At 39.0% G+C, this 18,850-nt stretch overlaps 2 protein-coding genes across 3 annotated transcripts; one reads left to right on the top strand and one right to left on the bottom strand.

Moving 5' to 3' along the window:
* Positions 1-654: 654 nt before the first annotated feature.
* On the bottom strand, positions 655-14,792 carry qars1 (glutaminyl-tRNA synthetase 1). Of its 2 annotated transcripts, none has more exons than XM_080898069.1 (24): positions 14,671-14,792; positions 13,733-13,940; positions 13,235-13,385; positions 8,204-8,313; positions 8,047-8,122; positions 7,888-7,952; positions 7,722-7,775; positions 7,075-7,138; positions 6,923-6,997; positions 6,504-6,589; positions 6,321-6,407; positions 6,134-6,233; positions 5,964-6,042; positions 5,670-5,893; positions 5,483-5,576; positions 5,234-5,371; positions 2,825-2,912; positions 2,589-2,735; positions 2,393-2,494; positions 2,190-2,282; positions 1,772-1,899; positions 1,612-1,678; positions 1,394-1,519; positions 655-1,224 (listed from the first exon to the last, which is right to left on the bottom strand). In XM_080898069.1, exons 2-24 carry the CDS (start codon positions 13,841-13,843, stop codon positions 1,174-1,176), a joined length of 2,316 nt encoding a protein of 771 aa, XP_080754195.1. In that variant the 5' UTR covers positions 13,844-13,940; positions 14,671-14,792; the 3' UTR covers positions 655-1,173. The 2 variants fall into 2 exon arrangements, with proteins under 2 accessions (XP_080754195.1, XP_080754194.1); XM_080898068.1 differs by having other exon boundaries at positions 5,483-5,575; positions 5,654-5,893; positions 14,671-14,790.
* On the top strand, positions 14,091-17,342 carry ogg1 (8-oxoguanine DNA glycosylase). Its single transcript, XM_080898073.1, has 7 exons — positions 14,091-14,591; positions 14,686-15,050; positions 15,177-15,356; positions 16,243-16,421; positions 16,512-16,659; positions 16,750-16,799; positions 16,877-17,342. The coding sequence occupies exons 1-7, from the start codon at positions 14,482-14,484 to the stop codon at positions 17,090-17,092; spliced, it is 1,248 nt and encodes a 415-aa protein (XP_080754199.1). The 5' UTR covers positions 14,091-14,481; the 3' UTR covers positions 17,093-17,342.
* Positions 17,343-18,850: the final 1,508 nt, after the last annotated feature.

Genomic DNA, 18,850 nt, shown 5'->3' with positions numbered 1-18,850 from the left:
GTTTGGTGATAAAGAGGCAAGGCTGAGATGGTTTGGACATGTGAAGAGGAAGGACAGTGGCTATACTGGACAATGGATGCTGAATATGCTTCCCGGCAAGAGGAAAACCTCAGAAGAGGTTCATGGATGTAGTTGTGGTGAACATGCAGAGGGCTGATGTGAAAAGGACAGCTTGGGATAGTGGGAAATGGAGGCTGATGATTTGTTGTGCTGACCTCTTAAGGGAACAGCCAAAAGAAGTTTCTTAGCCATTATTGAGGTTATTGTGTTTACATTAAACTGTCTGCTATAACAGCTAGTGTAGAAAAACTGAAGGCAGCTGTTGTCTTAGTCTTGAGTTTTTGCTGCCATGTTACAACATGACATCAACTGTATAGCAGTTCATTCTTGCTGTTGCTCACAAGCAATATAAAAATGTCTCCAAGGTCCACCATGGGCTCACAGGTTGCACTGCAAGCACCACTAACATGCTTAGTAGGTATCAATAGTGGTCCAGTATTATATTTTTTCTCAATGGTTATTGTTATGTTCCTTCCTTCTTAATAAGCATTCCAGCTAAGAAAAATACTCAATATTAATACTGATAGAACCCCCGACGCGCACGCACACACACAAAACTAAGTATCCCGAACCAGCATGAATACACATGGACGCTGCAGTTTGTAGAATTATTTATTCTTTGCTCCAGTCCAAAGGACACATGTTCAATCTGCCTAGTCTTAAAAAACATGATGCTTTGGCAGCCTCTGAATCTATATATATAAAAAAGTCACGTGTGGCATTTGAGAGCATCACATATGTGTAACACCAGCTTCACATAATATACACAAACAGCCCTTGTTGAACAATGATGAAAGCTTCATCCATTCAAAAAACAAGAGAAAACACTGTAAGTGAATATTATTGTGGCAAGTATAGAAAAAAAAAAAGACTTAATGATTACTGAGCAAATGAGCTAGGTCAAAGTCATGCTGCAGCGCTTTTGTGATGAATAAGATCATAGCTGAGGAATATAATTTTGTTTCGTTTCTGAGTGATAAATCCCTGAAAAAAAATATTCCAGTATCTCATCTGACTCAGTCTGTGCCTTTGCTGATATTACACATTGATGTAATGCAAGCAAATCTGAACATGCATCTCTGAAGCAGGAAGAGTGGCTTAATCTCAAGTCAATCAGATCTTCCCAGGGTCTTCTTTCAGGGTAACTGTTCTGTTGAAGATGAGCTGCAGTGAAAGAAGGAAAAAGGTTTCAGCTCATATTGCATAAATGTTTTTAATCCAGACCAAGACTATCAAAGAATTAACTAAAGTTAATTGAAATAGAAGCTTCCACAAATTTGTACAAACCTCGTTTTAAATAAATAAATAAAAAATAAAAAAAATCTTTCCGTACCTTATCTGCAGTGCTGTCTGAGTCCACGGAGAAGTAGCCGACTCTTTCAAACTGGAATTTATCAAAAACCTTTGCTCTCTTGACTGAGGTGTCCACTAAGGCACTACTGATCACTTGCAGGGAATCCTAAATTTAAAAAAAAATGAAGAAACAAATTAAGAAATCGATGTGACTGCTGACACTTCAAAAGCCTTCTGTTGTAGTTCAGAGATACTCACAGGGTTGATGTCACTCAGGAAGCCATTAGGCACTTCAGATGGATCTTCTGGATGTTTGTGCAAGAAGCTACGGATACAAGGAGATACTTGGTTAGGTGAATTCTCTAGTTATATTATTTGTGAAATGTTTGTGAATGATGGGTAATTGTTTGTGACTTACAGTCTATCATAGAGGCGCACTTCACACACCAGTGGCTCACTGACCCAGTGGATAAAGGCCTTCGGTTTCTCTGCGGTCTCAGAACTGCAGCAGGTCACCTCCAGTTCCACCACTTTGCCCTGAGTGTCCTGAGAAATGGTTCAGAGCAACATGTGTGTCATAAACCAGATAATGAAGTAATAATGACATTTTACTGCCGCAATTGAATATTCTAGAATACAACCTCTTGTTTAATATAACTAGATCATATTTTTATAAAACTATGTCGTTTGACTGGACAGATATATGTAAAACCTTCACAAATATATTGTGATGAAGAAAAGTTTGAAGGGCCTGTTTATGTTTTTACAGGATTAGAGCATGGAAAACACATTTTAATTTTATTTTATATTGTCTACTTGGTGAAACTGAGTTTTACCTTGATGATTTTCTGGACAGAGATGACATACCCAGCATGCCTCAGGCCTACAGGTTGTTCTGGAGTCAGGCGCTTGTAGCCCTTTTCCATGACCTGCCAAAGAAGAGAATAACCTCATAATCGTTGCCCATCTCAAAACCAAAAAGAGCACAAAGAATTGCTGCTTTTTAAAATCATTTATTTGGAGGTTTCTCCTCTCTGACCTCTCTGAAGTCACTTTGTTCAATGAAGACTGTGCGCGTGAAAGGAACCGTGTGGCTGCCCTTAGCTTCGTCGGCAGGGAAGTCCGGGACTCGTACATCTGTCTGAAAGAGAAGACAGAAGGATTATTTTCTCCTAAAATATAATGTGAAAGAATATACTAGGTCAAGCGATTTGTTTTATAAGCAATGTACAAACCTTGAAGTTGTCAGGAAGGTTCGTTATGGTGACTTTGAGTGGTTCTAGCACAGCCATGGTTCGAGGTGCTGTTTCATTCAGCACATCCCTCACACACGCCTCCAGTAAGTGGGGCTCGGTCGTCGTTTGGGAAACTGTGACTCCCACCTGTGAGATGTGTACAGTGTTAGCACAGCACTTATGAATGGGACTTGTTGTGGCATCCAAAAGTTCATCATTGCATTCATTTTGCCTACTCGTGCACAGAAGTTGTTGATCGCTTCTGGGGGAAACCCTCTTCTCCTCAGTGCAGTCAGAGTGAAGAGTCTGGGATCATCCCAGTCTCTGTAATTAGAAACAAATATTTAAGAGTTACTTAACGCAGGCTATGCACAATGAAGACATCACAACAATAGCTGTGGTCAAAAGGCTGCATCAATTCCCTACAATGAAGTAATTAACTAGTTTGTTTTAATAGCTTTTAACATGCTTGGGGAAAACTAAGGTCCTACTCAGATATGGAGTTTAAAACATTGGTGAATCCAGAGAGCTGCTGAAGTCAGCTTTTGTTGGATGTGCTGCTTTCGGATAAATGTCATGTACAGGTTTGTCCCGATATTTTGTCCTGTTATATCAGGGAAAAACTAAGTCTGGAAAAAGTTTTTTTGCATTGCAAGCCTTAGAAATGTTTCTATTTAGAGTGCTACACAATTAAATGATTTTCGAATTATACTAACTGAATACAGTGGGGCTGAATTCTTAATTTGAGTGGTCTATATCTGGTGGAAGCTCTGACGTAAGGGTTTTTACTCTTAAGCCTAAATTATGGTCCTGCAAACGTGTTCGTCTCCGTGCATGTTTCTGTTCAGACAGCGAGCGGAAAGGGTTTTAAACCAACACCAGACCTGCTCCTGTGCAGTCTTCCAAAATCCCCACTGCACATTACTGGACGCAAATGATGTGTCTGCCGAATGCTGATTAGTTTACAAAGCTAGATCAAAAATCAGTACGAAAAGCAGAGACAGCTGCTGCTCAGTTTCACTTCAGCTCTTTGTATGTTATAACTTCTCCATGGACCAACAACAGCCCACAGACTGGTTATACCACATACTTTGTACATCGCCTCCATAGAAAACAGAGCTCTGTGCAGATGGACAGGCCATCCCCAGGCTACGAAACTGCTACCACTGCTGAACCACAAAGTCTGCTTTAGTTTGTCTAAACATTTTGTGCAATACAGCATCTCATGCAACATGTGAGGGGAAAAAAACCAAAACAAAAGCATACAGCTAACTTTTCTGTAAAAGTTTTGATTTCTACAGCTTTTTCAGTTTATCTCAAGGTATCTAATTAAAAGGAAATAGTGCATAAAGCCTTTTATGTTATTCTAACAATGAAATCAGAAGTGACTTTAGAGTTTATCTCTATGACAATTAAGTAAAAGGGCTTTAGTTGAATGGTAACAAAAAACTGGAAATATAAAACACTTTACCAGGTAGGGATACACAGGTAGACATTTAATATGTAGTTATATGCCAGTGTTGACTTTCAACACAAAGTTGATATTATTCTCAAATCTAAAAGACAGACTTTCAGCTACATTTTATGTTAATGACATAAGGCCACTGATTTAAATAACTAAATTAACCTCCTAGGACCTGACGTCCACATGTGTGGACATCACATTTTGGGTTATTTAGACCAAAATACTCAATTTTGCTCTACAAGGGCCTAATATCCACTTTCGAGGACATTATACTGCTACTGTTCTATCAAAATTTTAAACGAATATCCTCATATGTGGCTTTTATTTTTCTTAAAAACAAAGGTAAAATAAATAAATAAATCTGGTAATTCTTTGTTTTTACATTCATCGGGACCCAATATGCCCAAATATCAAAGAGAAATTAAAAATGCATGCCGTGGAAGAGTTCGGGTCTTAGGGGGTTAAATAAATAAAATTGGCTTTATCTATGGATCTCCTTATCCAATTCAGGACTGTGGGGCTGAAGCCTATCCCAGCTATTACTGGCTAAGAGTTTGGGCAAATCCTGGGCAGGTAACGAGCCCTTAATAGTGATTAATAACCAGTATGTTCAGTTTTTTTTGCCATGTTAACATAGCTAACCTTGTGTTTTAGATTCAGCTCTGTGCTTAAAATAAGGTTATTTTAAATTAAATTATGAATAGAAAAATAAAACTGTTGAATCATAAGCATAGTATGTGAATATATGTACAGTCTAATGGTTGAATTCTAGCCTTTTTATTATGATCTATTACAAATTCACATTTATTTTTTATTTTTCCACACTGCTTTGTAAAATATTTTTTATATAATTTCTTTGACATGTGAGGGTCTTTGTTCTTTGATTACAATCCCCTCTAGGGGTCACATACCTTGCTGCAGATTTTTTGTTACCCATGGCCTTTAATCCTCAATGACTTTATGTTTACCAGACTCTGATTAACACTTAAGAGTTGAAACACGTTGGTCTATCTTTTCCTGCCTACACCTAAAAATAAACTTGTTACATTATTTTACAAAGAGATGGAGTGCCTCAGCAGCCCTTAAAAGCAGCATATTTCCTTGCCACTTCTATTAATTTGCATTACAAAGTAAATAATTAAGTCTGAAAAAAAAATGTCAAAAAGAAATCCTACTTTACCTGACAACGCCCGTCTCGACCAGTTTGATGATTTTCCTCTTGGACACAACAGTGTAGGTGAGGTTCAGCCGCCCATATTCCCACTGCACAGGGCAGTACAGATCCAGAGCGTTACACAGCCAGTAATATGATGAACGCCTGACAGAATCACAAAAAGGTCAACAACAAAAACAGTAATGTCATTCTATAAGAATCCAGCAAAAGCTAAAATGAACCTAATGAAGATGGGGGGAAAAAAGTCCTGTATACCTGGCTTGAAACTCTTTGGTACACAGTGAGTGTGAAATATTTTCAATGGAGTCACACAGACAGTGAGTGTAGTCATAGGTAGGATAGATGCACCTGCAAAGAAAGATAAAGCAAGTTCACTAGGAATACATTGTTGTGAGAAAAGATGTTGTGGGTTTTTTTTATTTATACCATTCATCTCCTGTCCGATGATGCGGTGTGTATTTTATTCGGTATGCCACAGGATCCATCTTTCCATCCTCCATGACCATCTTCATCCTGAGGGTGGCCTCTCCCTCAGCAAACAGGCCCTTCTTCATCCTCTCAAACAGCACCAGCGACTCTTCGATGGGTCGATCTCTCCACGGTGATTGAGGAACATTATGGCCTTTCAGCTCCTCGCCTTTCTGATGGCACACATACGCGTGACCCCTGAAGGCGGAGAAAAGAAATGAGTCAAACACCATCCGTGCACCAACATCTCCACATATCCTGCACTCACCTGCGAATAAGATCCACAGCAAGGTCATAGAGTTGCTGAAAATTGTCAGAAGCGTGTGTGACGGCATAAGGTTTGTAGCCTGTGTGAGCAAAACAGGGATATGACAATGGCTCCATGAATGTAGAGAATGTGCCCAAGAACATCAAAACATTTATGCACAAAAAACTTACCCAGCCACTCCACCATATCCTTGATGGCAGTGAAGTATTTCTCCTCTTCCTTCTCAGGATTTGTGTCATCATACCTCAGGAAGCAAATTCCATTATTTGCCTATGGGGGAACACAATGTTTAGAGTAAACACCTGCACAAGAGAACATTCAAAAGCTTATATGGTGTTGAAGAAGAAATTAACTTACCTTTGCATAGCCAAAATTAAAGTTGATAGCTTTGGCATGCCCAATGTGAAGGATACCGTTGGGCTCAGGAGGAAAACGGGTACGTATCTAAAGACATGCCGAGACAGGTAAATGGGATCAATGTTTTTTTTTTTAACTATGTAAGATTTGTAACAGTTCATTCAAGTCGCGAAAATATTATACCTGTCCACCTGTGAACTCCAGGTGCTTTTTAAGCAAATTCATTGTATTCGGTGTGATCACGTAGCCCTCAGTTGTATAATTTTCTCCTGCGCGGTCAAGAACAAAGAAATAAACATAGTTCAAAGTCACAATAACCAAGTAGACACATTGACAAAAGTCCCCCTTTTCACATGAATGCTAGAAAAGCTGGTGGTGAGGAGTGCTCCATTCTTACATGGGCTCAATCTGACTTTTTAAACCAGGAAACCAGCAAGGGAAAGTCTGTCTAATGTCCGAGCACATTGATACACAAATAAGCATTCCCATACACATAGCTTTGTTGGTTAATTTTTTAAGAAACATTGAGGGCTGCAGTGTGAACAGATTAAGGAAACCTTTTTCAGGTGCAACAAGATCATTTCATTTCTAATTGTCCTCACCTGGTTTATGGAACTTCAGTGCCTCTCCTCTGAGCTGCTCCATTAGTGACTTGCCCTCCCCAGAGACTGCATCACCTAAACAATCAATAAACAGTTTTAAAAAGTACTTCAAGACAAAAGCACCCCTGTCTGTTTTTGACTTTGCTGCTTACCGTTCACCGCCACCTCCTCTTTCTTCACCTTCACGTCATTCTCTGTGACTTTAGCTTTCTGTGCCTGAAAGATGATTATATATTGGTAAATGGTAAATGGTAAATGGCCTGTATTTATATAGCGCTTTACTAGTCCCTAAGGACCCCAAAGCGCTTTACATATCCAGTCATCCACCCATTCACACACAGGTGATGGCAAGCTACATCGTAGCCACAGCCGCCCTGGGGCGCACTGACAGAGGCGAGGCTGCCGGACACTGGCGCCACCGGGCCCTCCGACCACCACCAGTAGGCAACGGGTGAAGTGTCTTGCCCAAGGACACAACGACCGAGACTGTCCAAGCCGGGGCTCGAACCGGCAACCTTCCGATTACAAGGCGAACGCCCAACTCTTGAGCCACGATCGCCCCCATATTAATTACAGACCAAAAAAATCATGCAATGCATTTCTACCTCAGCTCTACACAGAACTTACAAAATTAACTCATTCTGAAGCTTAAACACACTACATATCATTTAGTTGATTGGCTTTTTGTGTGTGTAGATTAACTATCTGCTGGACAATGTTTTACCCCAAGACAGCAAAGAATTTGCATAAAAATGGCTCCAGAAATGTTCAACTTTTTAATAAGATACACCACTTTTACCTTGGGCTTCTTTTCTAGGTCAGCCTCTGTTTTGGGTCCTAAGAGGTGCAGAACCTTTAAGATGAAAGCCAGAGCTTTATTATTTGAAAGAATCCCAGCGACCTTCACTGCAAATACTTAACCACAATGACATTGCAATAACAGAAGGATCTTTTCCCAGACATACCTGCATGTCCACCTCATTCTTGATCACCTTGCCATCAGCCCATTTTAGAGCAGCGCGTGCTTCACCTGCACCAGACACAGAGGCTCAGTGAGAAATTATTTTTGGCTGATAGGCTTCAGCAGCTGCAATAATATTTAACCAAAAGGTGGGAGCTCATACCCATTAGCAGTCCCATGTTGAAGTGGTACCTCTCCTTTAGCAGTTGATCCTTGTGCTTTTTAATCACAGCTTCTACCTACAGTACATTACACAGTTACAGTGCATACCACACCCAGTACAGCACGTAAAAAGACACACTTTTGGCTAGAACACTCACTGCTTCCTCAATCTGCTCAGGTGTTATGACTACACCCACTCCACATGCTTCGTCAAACTCCTTCTGGTTGATGGGGTCTTGTGGATGACCCTTCACAAAGTCCAAAGCAGCTACAAAAAAAATATTCAGAAAGTGGTTTATGTAATCTCGGTTTCATATACACGCGCGCGCACACACACACACACACACACGAGTAGTATCTGACAAGTCGAGGAACCCCACGACTGAGTGTATCGGTGCAGCACGGAGAAAGAATGCCTTTGGAATCAAACACATAACTCGTTTTGTGACACTATGATCAGCTGACCTGTGCTGATAATCTGGCATTCACTACTTCTGGTAATTTTTTTCTCAAGTTTCATAGGGTATATTGCTGATTTACCAACACCTAGATACTATAAAACTAGTACAAAACATAAAATTTGGTGAGTGAACCTAATCCATTCATCACCTTAAAATAATCATTTAAATAGGCGAAATCACAATGTTTGTGTGTTTGCTGATATTTGAGCAGCTTGAAGAGTTACATTTCAAATTACATGCCACTTAAAAACAGACAAACAAACAAAAATGTTATGATGTTTATGCTTGCTCCTCCTCAGTTGCTTTCTAGATATTAAAATACTGCAACTGCAACTTTACATGTGCACCATGAACGCATCACAAAGACGAGAAGCAATAAGGATATAATGATGATGTAACTGAGCTGTGGGATGTCATTATTTTCTAATTAAGGATCTCAAACCAAACAACCAATTTACAATCAGAATATACCACTCCACATAGTAACAAGGAGAAAAGATAAGTAACTAAAATAAATTAGGCAAAAAAATAATGGATCCTTTTTCAATTAACTCCAATTTCATTCACATTCTTCATATTGAGTTATCATTTTAGACATGTAACACTTTTTAAAACATTTAAATGTATACAATTCTTTAAATTATAATGAAGAGAGTTCCACAGTCGTATACCCCTAACCGTTGGACTCATTCATCTTTGTGTAGTCCTAGCTGCTTAAAATAAAATTTCCTTCTGCTGTCTTCTCCCCCCGAACACATTAAAAATACTCTTTGTAACTTAAAAGGCAAAATATTATTTTTAGCCTTAAACATAATTAATAGTGTCCGTAGTTTCACTAAATCTCCTAATTTTAATAATTTTGATTTTATAAAGAATTTATTTGTATGTTCTCTATATTTAACGTTATGAATCATTCGTAGTGCTTTCTTCTGTAATAAGTTTAGAGGTTTTATAGTATTCTCATATGTATTCCCCCAAACTTTGACACAGTAACTAAAGTATAAGAAAAAAAGTTAAAAATATAAAATGTGCATTGTTTTGTAGTCTAATAAATCTCTTACATTTCCCAAAATATAAATGTTTTTAACCATCTTCCTTTCTAATATACTAAATATGTGATTTCCACGTCAAATTTTCATCTACTATTACACCCAAAAAGCGAAATTCAGTAACTCTTTCAATCAATTCTCCATTAATGGACATAATGACTTCTTCCTCCTTTACACAATTGCCAAATAACATGAATTTCGTTTTTGTCAGATTCAAAGATAATTTATTTATATCAAACCATTTTTTTTAATCTTAACATCTCAGAAATCATAATTTCAACCAAATCTTTCAAATTCTCTCCAGAGCAATAACAATTTGTGTCATCTGCAAATAAAATAAAATTTAACCTTTTTGATACATCACAGATATCATTAATATATAAATTAAAAAGTTTAGGTCCCAAAATAGAACCTTGAGGAACGCCACATACAATCTTCAATCTTTCAGAGGTATTGCCGAGATAATGTACATATTTTCTAAATAACTCCTTAACCAATTCAATGCCACTGATCTCACACCATAATTATACAATTTAGAAATCAAAATAGAATGTTGTAACGTGTCAAAAGCTCTTTTTAAATCAACGAATACCCCAACTGTGTATTTATTATTATGGGTTGCAGATGAAATATCGTCAATGATGCTAATGCCGTTGATCTATTTTTACGAAATCCAAATGGATTTTCATTTATTAGTTGATTTTTTTTCAATAAAACTATCAAGTCTTTGCGCAAAACGTTTTTCAAGCACTTTTGAAAACTGTGACAAAAGAGACACTGGCCTATAGTTGTTAAAACTATGCTTATCTCCTGATTTATATAAGGGTATCACTTTTGCCACTTACGATCAGGAAATACTCCTGATTGTAACGAGAGATTAAAAATAAAGCAAAGAGGAATACTTATACAGTCTAAAGTCTTTTTAATTATAACCATGTCTATACCATCACAGTCAGTAGATTTTTTATTTTTAAAGTTTTCTACAATTGCTACTATTTCTTTTATGGTAATATCAGCTAAGAATAAGGAATTAACCACTCTACTTTCTCCTTTCCAGACTTCCTCATAGTCTGGGTCGTCATATTTTCTAATTAAATTTGCTAAAGTAGGCCCAACATTTACAAAAAAGGAACTGAATTCGTTTGCTACTTCAATCTTATCATCGACAACTTGATTATTCTTAATGAAATAAATAGGCCGATCTGAGGGTGTGTTCTTGTTACCCAATACTTCTTTAAAAATATTCCAAATGCCCTTAATATTATTCTCGTTTTCCTGAAAAAGTTTATTATAATAGTCTTTCTTGGCTTTCCTCAATATTAATACCAACTTATTTTTATAAGTATTTATATCACCTCCTGCAACCACTTTTCTGAGTATACGCACTTCTTTTGCGGTTCGGACTCTTTCTGGCATTTCTTTGGAGGTGGAGGACCACCAAAGAGAACTAATGGAGTGAGAGATTCCCACCATGCAAGCTCCTTTAATTGCTTAAAGGAGCTTGCTTCTTTGACATCTTTAAGAGTTCTAATCAAATGTCTGTCCTCCTCCAGAAAATCTTATGTACGCAAACTGGCGTTGCAACTTCTTATCTGGTGCGCGTCTTTTATTTTGACAGCGAATGTGCACCTGCAGACCACTTATGTGCACCCCTGTATATAGTTTAATCCCACACCCACACACACACACACACACACACACACACACATATATATACAGGGAGTGCAGAATTATTAGGCAAATGAGTATTTTGTCCACATCATCCTCTTCATGCATGTTGTCTTACTCCAAGCTGTATAGGCTCAAAAGCCTACTACCAATTAAGCATATTAGGTGATGTGCATCTCTGTAATGAGAAGGGGTGTGGTCTAATGACATCAACACCCTATATCAGGTGTGCATAATTATTAGGCAACTTCCTTTCCTTTGGCAAAATGGGTCAAAAGAAGGACTTGCCTTCTTCTTAGTTCTATTTACAAAGTATAAATCGTACCCTTTGATACAAAAATGACAACCCCTATTCTCATCTAACCATGTTTCAGACAGAGAAATTATTTGGAACTTGCCTCAAACTATACAGAAAATCTTCAATCGAAGCAAAACTTCTATAAAGACCTCTGCAATTAATATGAATTAATGAAAATGTATTAGCTATTTCAACCTTATCCCTGAATTGCTCCTCTGTATAATCTTTACATGTGACATTAATTGTATTAAGCACATTCCTTTCAGGGTCAATACCTGCTTCAAAATCATATGGTTTATGATCTGAGTCATCGAGCATTATGCATAATTATTCTAAGAATATCTATTTGACCTCAAAAAAGAAAGGGATCCTTAACAATCGCACATTTATTTATCGACATATTTTAAAGTCCGTTGATCTTATCTTCTTCCATGTCCAATTTACAACTTCCTTTTGTCCTTTTCCACCCGAAGTAGCATCTGTTCTTGTAAAGGATGAACTAATTGTTTTTAAGCTCATAGTCATGATTGGTCGTAACCGTCTGCCTATCTTGGTAATGTTATCTCGTATAAATGTCCAATTCCCCAAGATCCTTAATCGTTATAACCTTGGCTTCTACTGGTGTTCCATTAAGTTTAATCATCACTTTACAGTTCCTGGTCCAGGTTGCTTGAATCTTTGTCTCCTTCCGTAATATGCGAGCTTGTCTAGCAATATCTGCATTTCTTTTTATAAGATGTTCATTCAAATATACTCCGCTTCCTCTCAAAAGGCTGGACTGCCTCAGCAAGTCAACTTTGTGTTTACGGTTTACAAATCTCACTACAATTGCTGGAGGAGCATTAGTGTGCCTCCTAGGAAGGGTATAGCATGCAGATATATTATTACTATGCAGGGGAAGTTTTTTATTCGAAAAGAATTCCACAACCTCCCGTTCCAACGACTGTAGCTCCTCCGTCGAGGGCTCGTCTTCTCCTCTTTTTGCACCGGTCCCAGACTCGGTGACTCTCGCATAACTCCTGTGTTTAGTTTCCAGACCCGTAATAATCACTTCCTCAAGTCGAGCCTGCTGTTCTAGATCGTCCACCTTCCTTTCCAAAAACTGGATTGTCTTGTCTTTCTCCTTAATTGGGTTTTTTAGTTCTTTGATTTGGTCCATCATCGACATTAGTATTCCTTGTTGCTTTCAGAGTATTTTTTCCTGAGCACTTTATATTTATTTCACAAATATTGTGCTTAAAAAGAATTTGTGAAAAAAATTTGCAGTAATTTGACTCAGATCATAATATAATTGGAGCACAAATTATGTTTAAAATATTTTTGGAAAACTTTGCTGGTTAAAACTGGGTCCACAACAGACCTTCTTTCAGTCGCTCTCTTTAGGGGTCACCACAACAGATCATCTACTTCCATCTCACCCGATCCCTAGCATCCTCTTCTATCACACCAACCCTCTGGATGTCCTCCTTCACTACATCTATGGATCTTCTCTGTTCCTGGCAGCTCCTCTGCTCACTGCACACTCAACCTGACCTGCTCTTCTGATATACTTATTTCTAAACCAAATTATCACATCATCTTGAAGTTTGCCACCCCCAGCTCGACCTCTTGTTATCTTTGTGAGTACCATAACTTCCAAACAGCAGGTCTCACTAGTATCTTGTAGACATTCACTTTCACTTTTGCTTGACTTCCAAAACTTTGATAATTTACCTGCAAGCTGTAGTTCTGTGCAGATCTTACGCTGAGCTATACTTTCTGAAAGAAATGCCAGGCGTTTGGTGTCTTTAAGGCGAGATGCCATACTGTACAGCAATGTACCCATGGCTTTGTCCACTCCTGAGGCCCCATGGACACGTTGGGCCTATTGAAAACAGAGAGGAAATTTAAGAATTATTAAGAATTTGTTAAAGACAAATAAGGAAATTGCTAATAATCACTACTTTCCTTATCTTGACCCTGGGGGCCTAATAAAGATAAAATAATGGATGGTTTACTACCAACTAAAGAAATATGAAAGTAAAAGTGTAACTATGGCGTAATGTACACAAAAGTTACAAGAAGGTCAGGGTAGGTCTATCTAAAACTATAACCAGTGTAGCATAAATAAATGAGAAGTTTGTATACAGCTGAGCTGTACAGTCAAGTGTCAGTCGTTTTCACAGCTGTGCATTCAGGTAGTTGAGTTACCCCATAAGCGTTAGGACCAACCTGAGTAATTGCCTCCTTCAGGGAAGAACTCAGCGAGTCATTCTTCAGAGTTTCTTTCGCTTTCTGCTCGCTGAGTCCAATGGACGTGAAAAGTGTCAGCGTATCTGCCATTATCCCGCCGAATTCACCGGTTAAAATCGGAACAGCACAGACACACCACCGCCACACACGACTTTGCTTCCTAAAGAGAGACCAGAGACCACTTCCTCTGGAAAGAAAAAAAACGTGAAGTACAAAGAATATTAGCCAATAGAACTCTGCGGGTTTGGATCTCACTGACCAATCGTGAAGGAGATTTACTAAGATTACCGCCTACTACGATCGTAAGAACCAATCAGGATTTGTGTTGACACCAGTGAGGGACGGGTTACCGGAATCTGGGTGATGTTGCATCAGATTTTAGTAATTCCTGACAATATGAATTTTTGAGGATCATTACTTGTTATCTATACTAGATAATATTTTAAACAATTATTACGGAAAATTTATACTTTTCACAACTTTTCATATAAAATAATTGCGCCTTTCCGACTCAGTGTAAGGTCTTTGTCGTCCATCATAATCTATGCCAAAACATCTCCGTGAAAGTTATTTACTGGAATGCCGCGTAGCTTCCTGGAAAATACTTCTGTATTTATTATTGTAACCTACCATACACGCCGGATTACACTACTATGCGTTTAAAAAGACTTTACTTTACTGTAAAGTTTGTTATTAATCACTAAACAGAAACTGTAAACAGCAGAATTATGGCCAAACATGCGGTGCTGTCATCTGGATCAAAAATGTGGAGGTCTATGTCTTGTTCGAAGTCCGAATTGCGTCTCGATCTCACTCTTGCATGTGGACAATCCTTCCGGTAAGATGGTCAAAATCACGTCCAGCCTTTAAACATCAAATGCAAGTTGAAGCGGTTTAAAGTCTTTGAATTAACTCACATCTCATTCCCGCAGATGGAGGGAAACAACAGAAGGACACTGGACCGGTGTGATGGGAGGGCGTGTTTGGACTCTGACCCAAACAGATGAGACTCTTTGGTACCACGTGTACAACAACCAGGACAAGCAGAAGGAGGGAAGTGACAGGAAGAGAAGAGTTGGTGTTTCTGTCTTGGACAAAAATACAGCAGAGAAGAGATTCAAATGTGCTCCAGAGAAGGAAGAAGATGAGCCTTTGGCTGTTTCTTCAGTACAGAATAGAGAGCTGGACGAAGAGATGCTGAGAGATTACTTCCAGCTGGATGTGAGGATGGGGGACCTGCACAAGGAGTGGGGAGCAGCAGATTGTCACTTCAAACACATTGCAGAGGTCTTCAAAGGTCAGTGTGTGAGTTTGTGTTTGCACAGCCTTGCTACTACATATCACTTATTACACAGTAAGGTGTTACTGCTATGTTTTATCAAATTTCATAAATACTTTTTTGTGGGGGGGGGGTTTCCTGCAGGTGTGCGAATGCTGCGCCAGGACCCCACAGAATGCCTGTTTTCCTTCATTTGCACTTCCAACAACCACATCTCTCGGATTCAGGGCATGGTGGACAGACTGTGTCAGGCTCTGGGCTCACCCCTGTGCCAGCTTGATCAGACCTCATACCACGACTTTCCTTCCCTGTCTGCGCTTGCAGGTGCTTGAAAAGTTTTGCCACAGAACTTAAATCTATGTTTGTAATCTTATCAAAACCTTTACTGTCAGATGAAGACGATACTGAGAGTCTGAAGATATTCATCCCACTAGTTTTTTTTATTAACATTAACTGACTCATCTATTTTTATATTAATTTTGTTGGCATTTGCCTTTAATGATAGTAGAAACAGATAGGAAAGTGGAGAGAGAAAGGAAGACATAAAGCAAAGGGCCTCAGGTCGGGCTGCTGATTTCTGGCCATATGACTTATGGTCACCTGCTCACTAAACCAGCACCCAGTGTACATCTTTAACGACTTTAAAAACAAGAATCAGGTGGACAAGTTTGAATTTAACTGTGTTCAAGTTTCAGCTGTTGATTTGAGATGAAGTTGAAGAATTTGGAGGTAGTCCTCCTCCATATTAGTCCATCCACTTTGTGCAATGTACCAGTATCATTTGCTGCAAAACAGACCCAGAGCATCATGCTGCCACCACCACGCTTGACAGCTTGTACAGTGTTTTTAGGTATGAAAATCTCACCTTTACTCGTTCAAACATAGCTACTGTCATTGTGGCCAAAAAGCTCAATCCTCATCTCAACGGACTATAAAACCTTTCCTGCAGATAGCAGTTGGTTTGTCCATGTGAGCTGCAAATTTCTGAATGTCCTAGCCAATTTCTTCTCATCCGAGGGTGACAGTTTGGGTATTCTTCCAGGCCTTATAGTAATAGAAAAGTAAATAGTGTTTCCACATCTGTAAAAAGAACAGTTCAAAGAAATCCTTAAAAGCCCCAAATTACCACGATATTCATGCCCATGATGAGTTTGTGAAAACTTCTGACCACAACTATGTTCTATGTTGTTTCATTTACTGTTCTTATCAGACAGCAGCATAGAGGCACGTCTTAGGGATCTTGGTTTTGGATACAGGGCTCGGTTTATCCAGCAGAGTGCGAAGCAGATTCTGGACAACCATGGGCCTCAGTGGCTTGAAGGTTTACGCAGCATCCCATATCTAGAAGCCCGTGATGCTCTTCGCACTCTTCCTGGCGTTGGTACAAAGGTACAGCAGATATTTTTGGGGGGAGAAAAGGCAAAAAAAAATGTGATGTTAACTGCTAACATACAATCAAGGCTTTGTGTCATATTTTAGGTGGCAGACTGTGTATGTCTGATGTCCCTGGATAAGCCAGAGGCTGTACCTGTTGACACACATGTGTGGCAGATTGCTAAACGTGACTATAAATACGCTGCCAACAATGGACAGAAGAGTATCACAGAGAAACTAAACAGAGATATTGGTCAGTATTCACATACCTGTTTAATGGTATGGTTTAAGCCCTGGTTTTAAACACTGGTAATAAAATGTTCAATCTAATATTTCTACACAGGAGATTTTTTTCGAAAGCTGTGGGGACCCTACGCTGGCTGGGCGCAGTCTGTGAGTGTCAATTTCTGCAAACTGTCTGTCTCTTATAGCAGGTCCCCTGTAACCACAGAGTGTCTCTCTTGCTTCAGGTTTTGTTTTGTTCAGACCTCAAGAAGTTCCAAAGCCTCAAAGAGATGGCACATCTAAAGCAACCAGTGAAAGATGAAGATGGTGAAGAGGAAAAAATGCCATGCAAAAAGACTAAAGTAAAAACTGAATGTACAGGAACCGTGGGGAACTTGAAAGCCAAGCCAGCATGTCACAAGAAAGCAAAGATTTCTGTTAAGAAAGAGCCGGTAATGTGAGGTAAACACATTACCGGCTTTGTAGCCTGAGATTCAAATCAGGCTACAAAACCACACATTTGCACACACTGTGCTTGTTCAGCATCATGTGACGTGAAATGAAATGTGGAGATGATTTATCTTTCAGAAACACGACAGAAAATGGATCATTATCTCTTTCTCTGGGTTTTTATATAATTGTGTTGTAGCATCACTTCACTGTAACAAACAGAGCACACTAATGATTTTTTTACAATAAAAAAATAAGTACCTCGCACTCTTTTTCTTCTCTGTAAAATGTTGATACCAGCAGAATCACAGCCATCATACATACAAGTGTGAATAAATTTCACACTACATTTTTAGGCAATAATTTACCAAAAAACATGCTGGATATAGAAATATGATACAAATTAAAACTAATATATGCAAATTCATACTTAATTTATATATTTTTCAAAATTTCATCAGAAGTTTGAATTTTCTGGCTTTTGCTTCATGGTTCAATTCTGAAAATACTAAAGTCATCATGAGCATATTGGCATTTAGTTTTGCTAAAACGTTGTCAGAAGAGGGCCCCTAGATGGCAGTACACAATGGAAGATGGTGCTCTCCAAGACATCATATGGTGGGGAATTCAGTTTTAGACAGTGTTTTAAAATCTGAGAACAAATTGCACTTTCTTCCTGGGTGAATACTTTCTCTCAGGCCGCCTGGCTCTTGTTACAATAAGTACTAATGCGTCACGGCAATTGCGTGCACGCTGGAAAAGGTCACAGCATGGCAAAGTGGTGCTGTGTTTCTTTAAAATGCATTCCTTACACCAAAATAATATTTTTGTCTGTTAGATCATGAAATGCCATTAGAACGGGCTGCTGTGAAGGGCTGTAGGGTCTGTATGTTATGTATAGGCACTGGCTGACTGTGTCAGCTGGTCTTTTTATAGCAGGGATTGCAGTTATCTGCTGTCAGTGCTTGGGGTGACTGTGACTGTGTCTAGTGACGGCATGTTAATGTCTCTTGGGCTGCCTGACTTCACTGTCCCTTTACAGCAATGACTATGCATTATTCTTGTTTCTTGAGATTATACGCAGCTGCATACTTTAGTGTGAAGCTCCAGAAATTATTTCTCATATGTACGCTTAAGCGTGTAGGTGCATCATATACAAGTATGTCCAGTTTTGGCATATGTGCGCGCACGTGCGTGTGTGCGCGTACATCCATAGAAGTGTTTTATTTGTGGACGAGAGTGCAGCCATGTGAGTTAATGAATATGTGAGTCAGCTTTCGTTCCCATTCCGGTTGAGCTGGGCAGAAGCTGGGCCCCAGCTTTAGGGCAGAGTCACACTGAAGAAGAAAGACAGAATAAAAATAGAGCCGAGAGAAGCAAAAATTAATAAAAGAGCACAAAGGGGAGATGGGTGAAAGTACGCTGGAGGTAGGGGCAGGATATTCAGTTGACACACAAAGGCTAGAACAACACAACAGTGGCCTGTGTATTATGTAAGAGATGGGTCTCAGCTTGTGTTCTGTCCTTGGGGTATTGTTCAGTTAAAAGGACATCATCATGTGCCTACTTTCTGTAATAAGAAGGTCATTACTTTTCAGAAGCACCAGAGGGCCCCACATTTAGAGCTCAAGTAAATGAGGAAGGCCTAACTCAATTTCCTGAAACAGATCATAAGCTGCATATAGTAGCTTGTTTTTATCGCACCTGATCTACAGAGAAGTTTGGGAAACCTGTTGTCATATCAGATTCCCAGATTAATGCATGATAGT

The sequence above is a fragment of the Rhamphochromis sp. 'chilingali' genome, assembly GCF_963969265.1.
Source record: "Rhamphochromis sp. 'chilingali' genome assembly, chromosome: 12".
NCBI classification, from domain to species: Eukaryota; Metazoa; Chordata; class Actinopteri; order Cichliformes; family Cichlidae; genus Rhamphochromis; species Rhamphochromis sp. 'chilingali'.
Note: the sequence above shows the minus strand (reverse complement) of the source record. Positions and strands in the feature narration are given on the sequence as shown.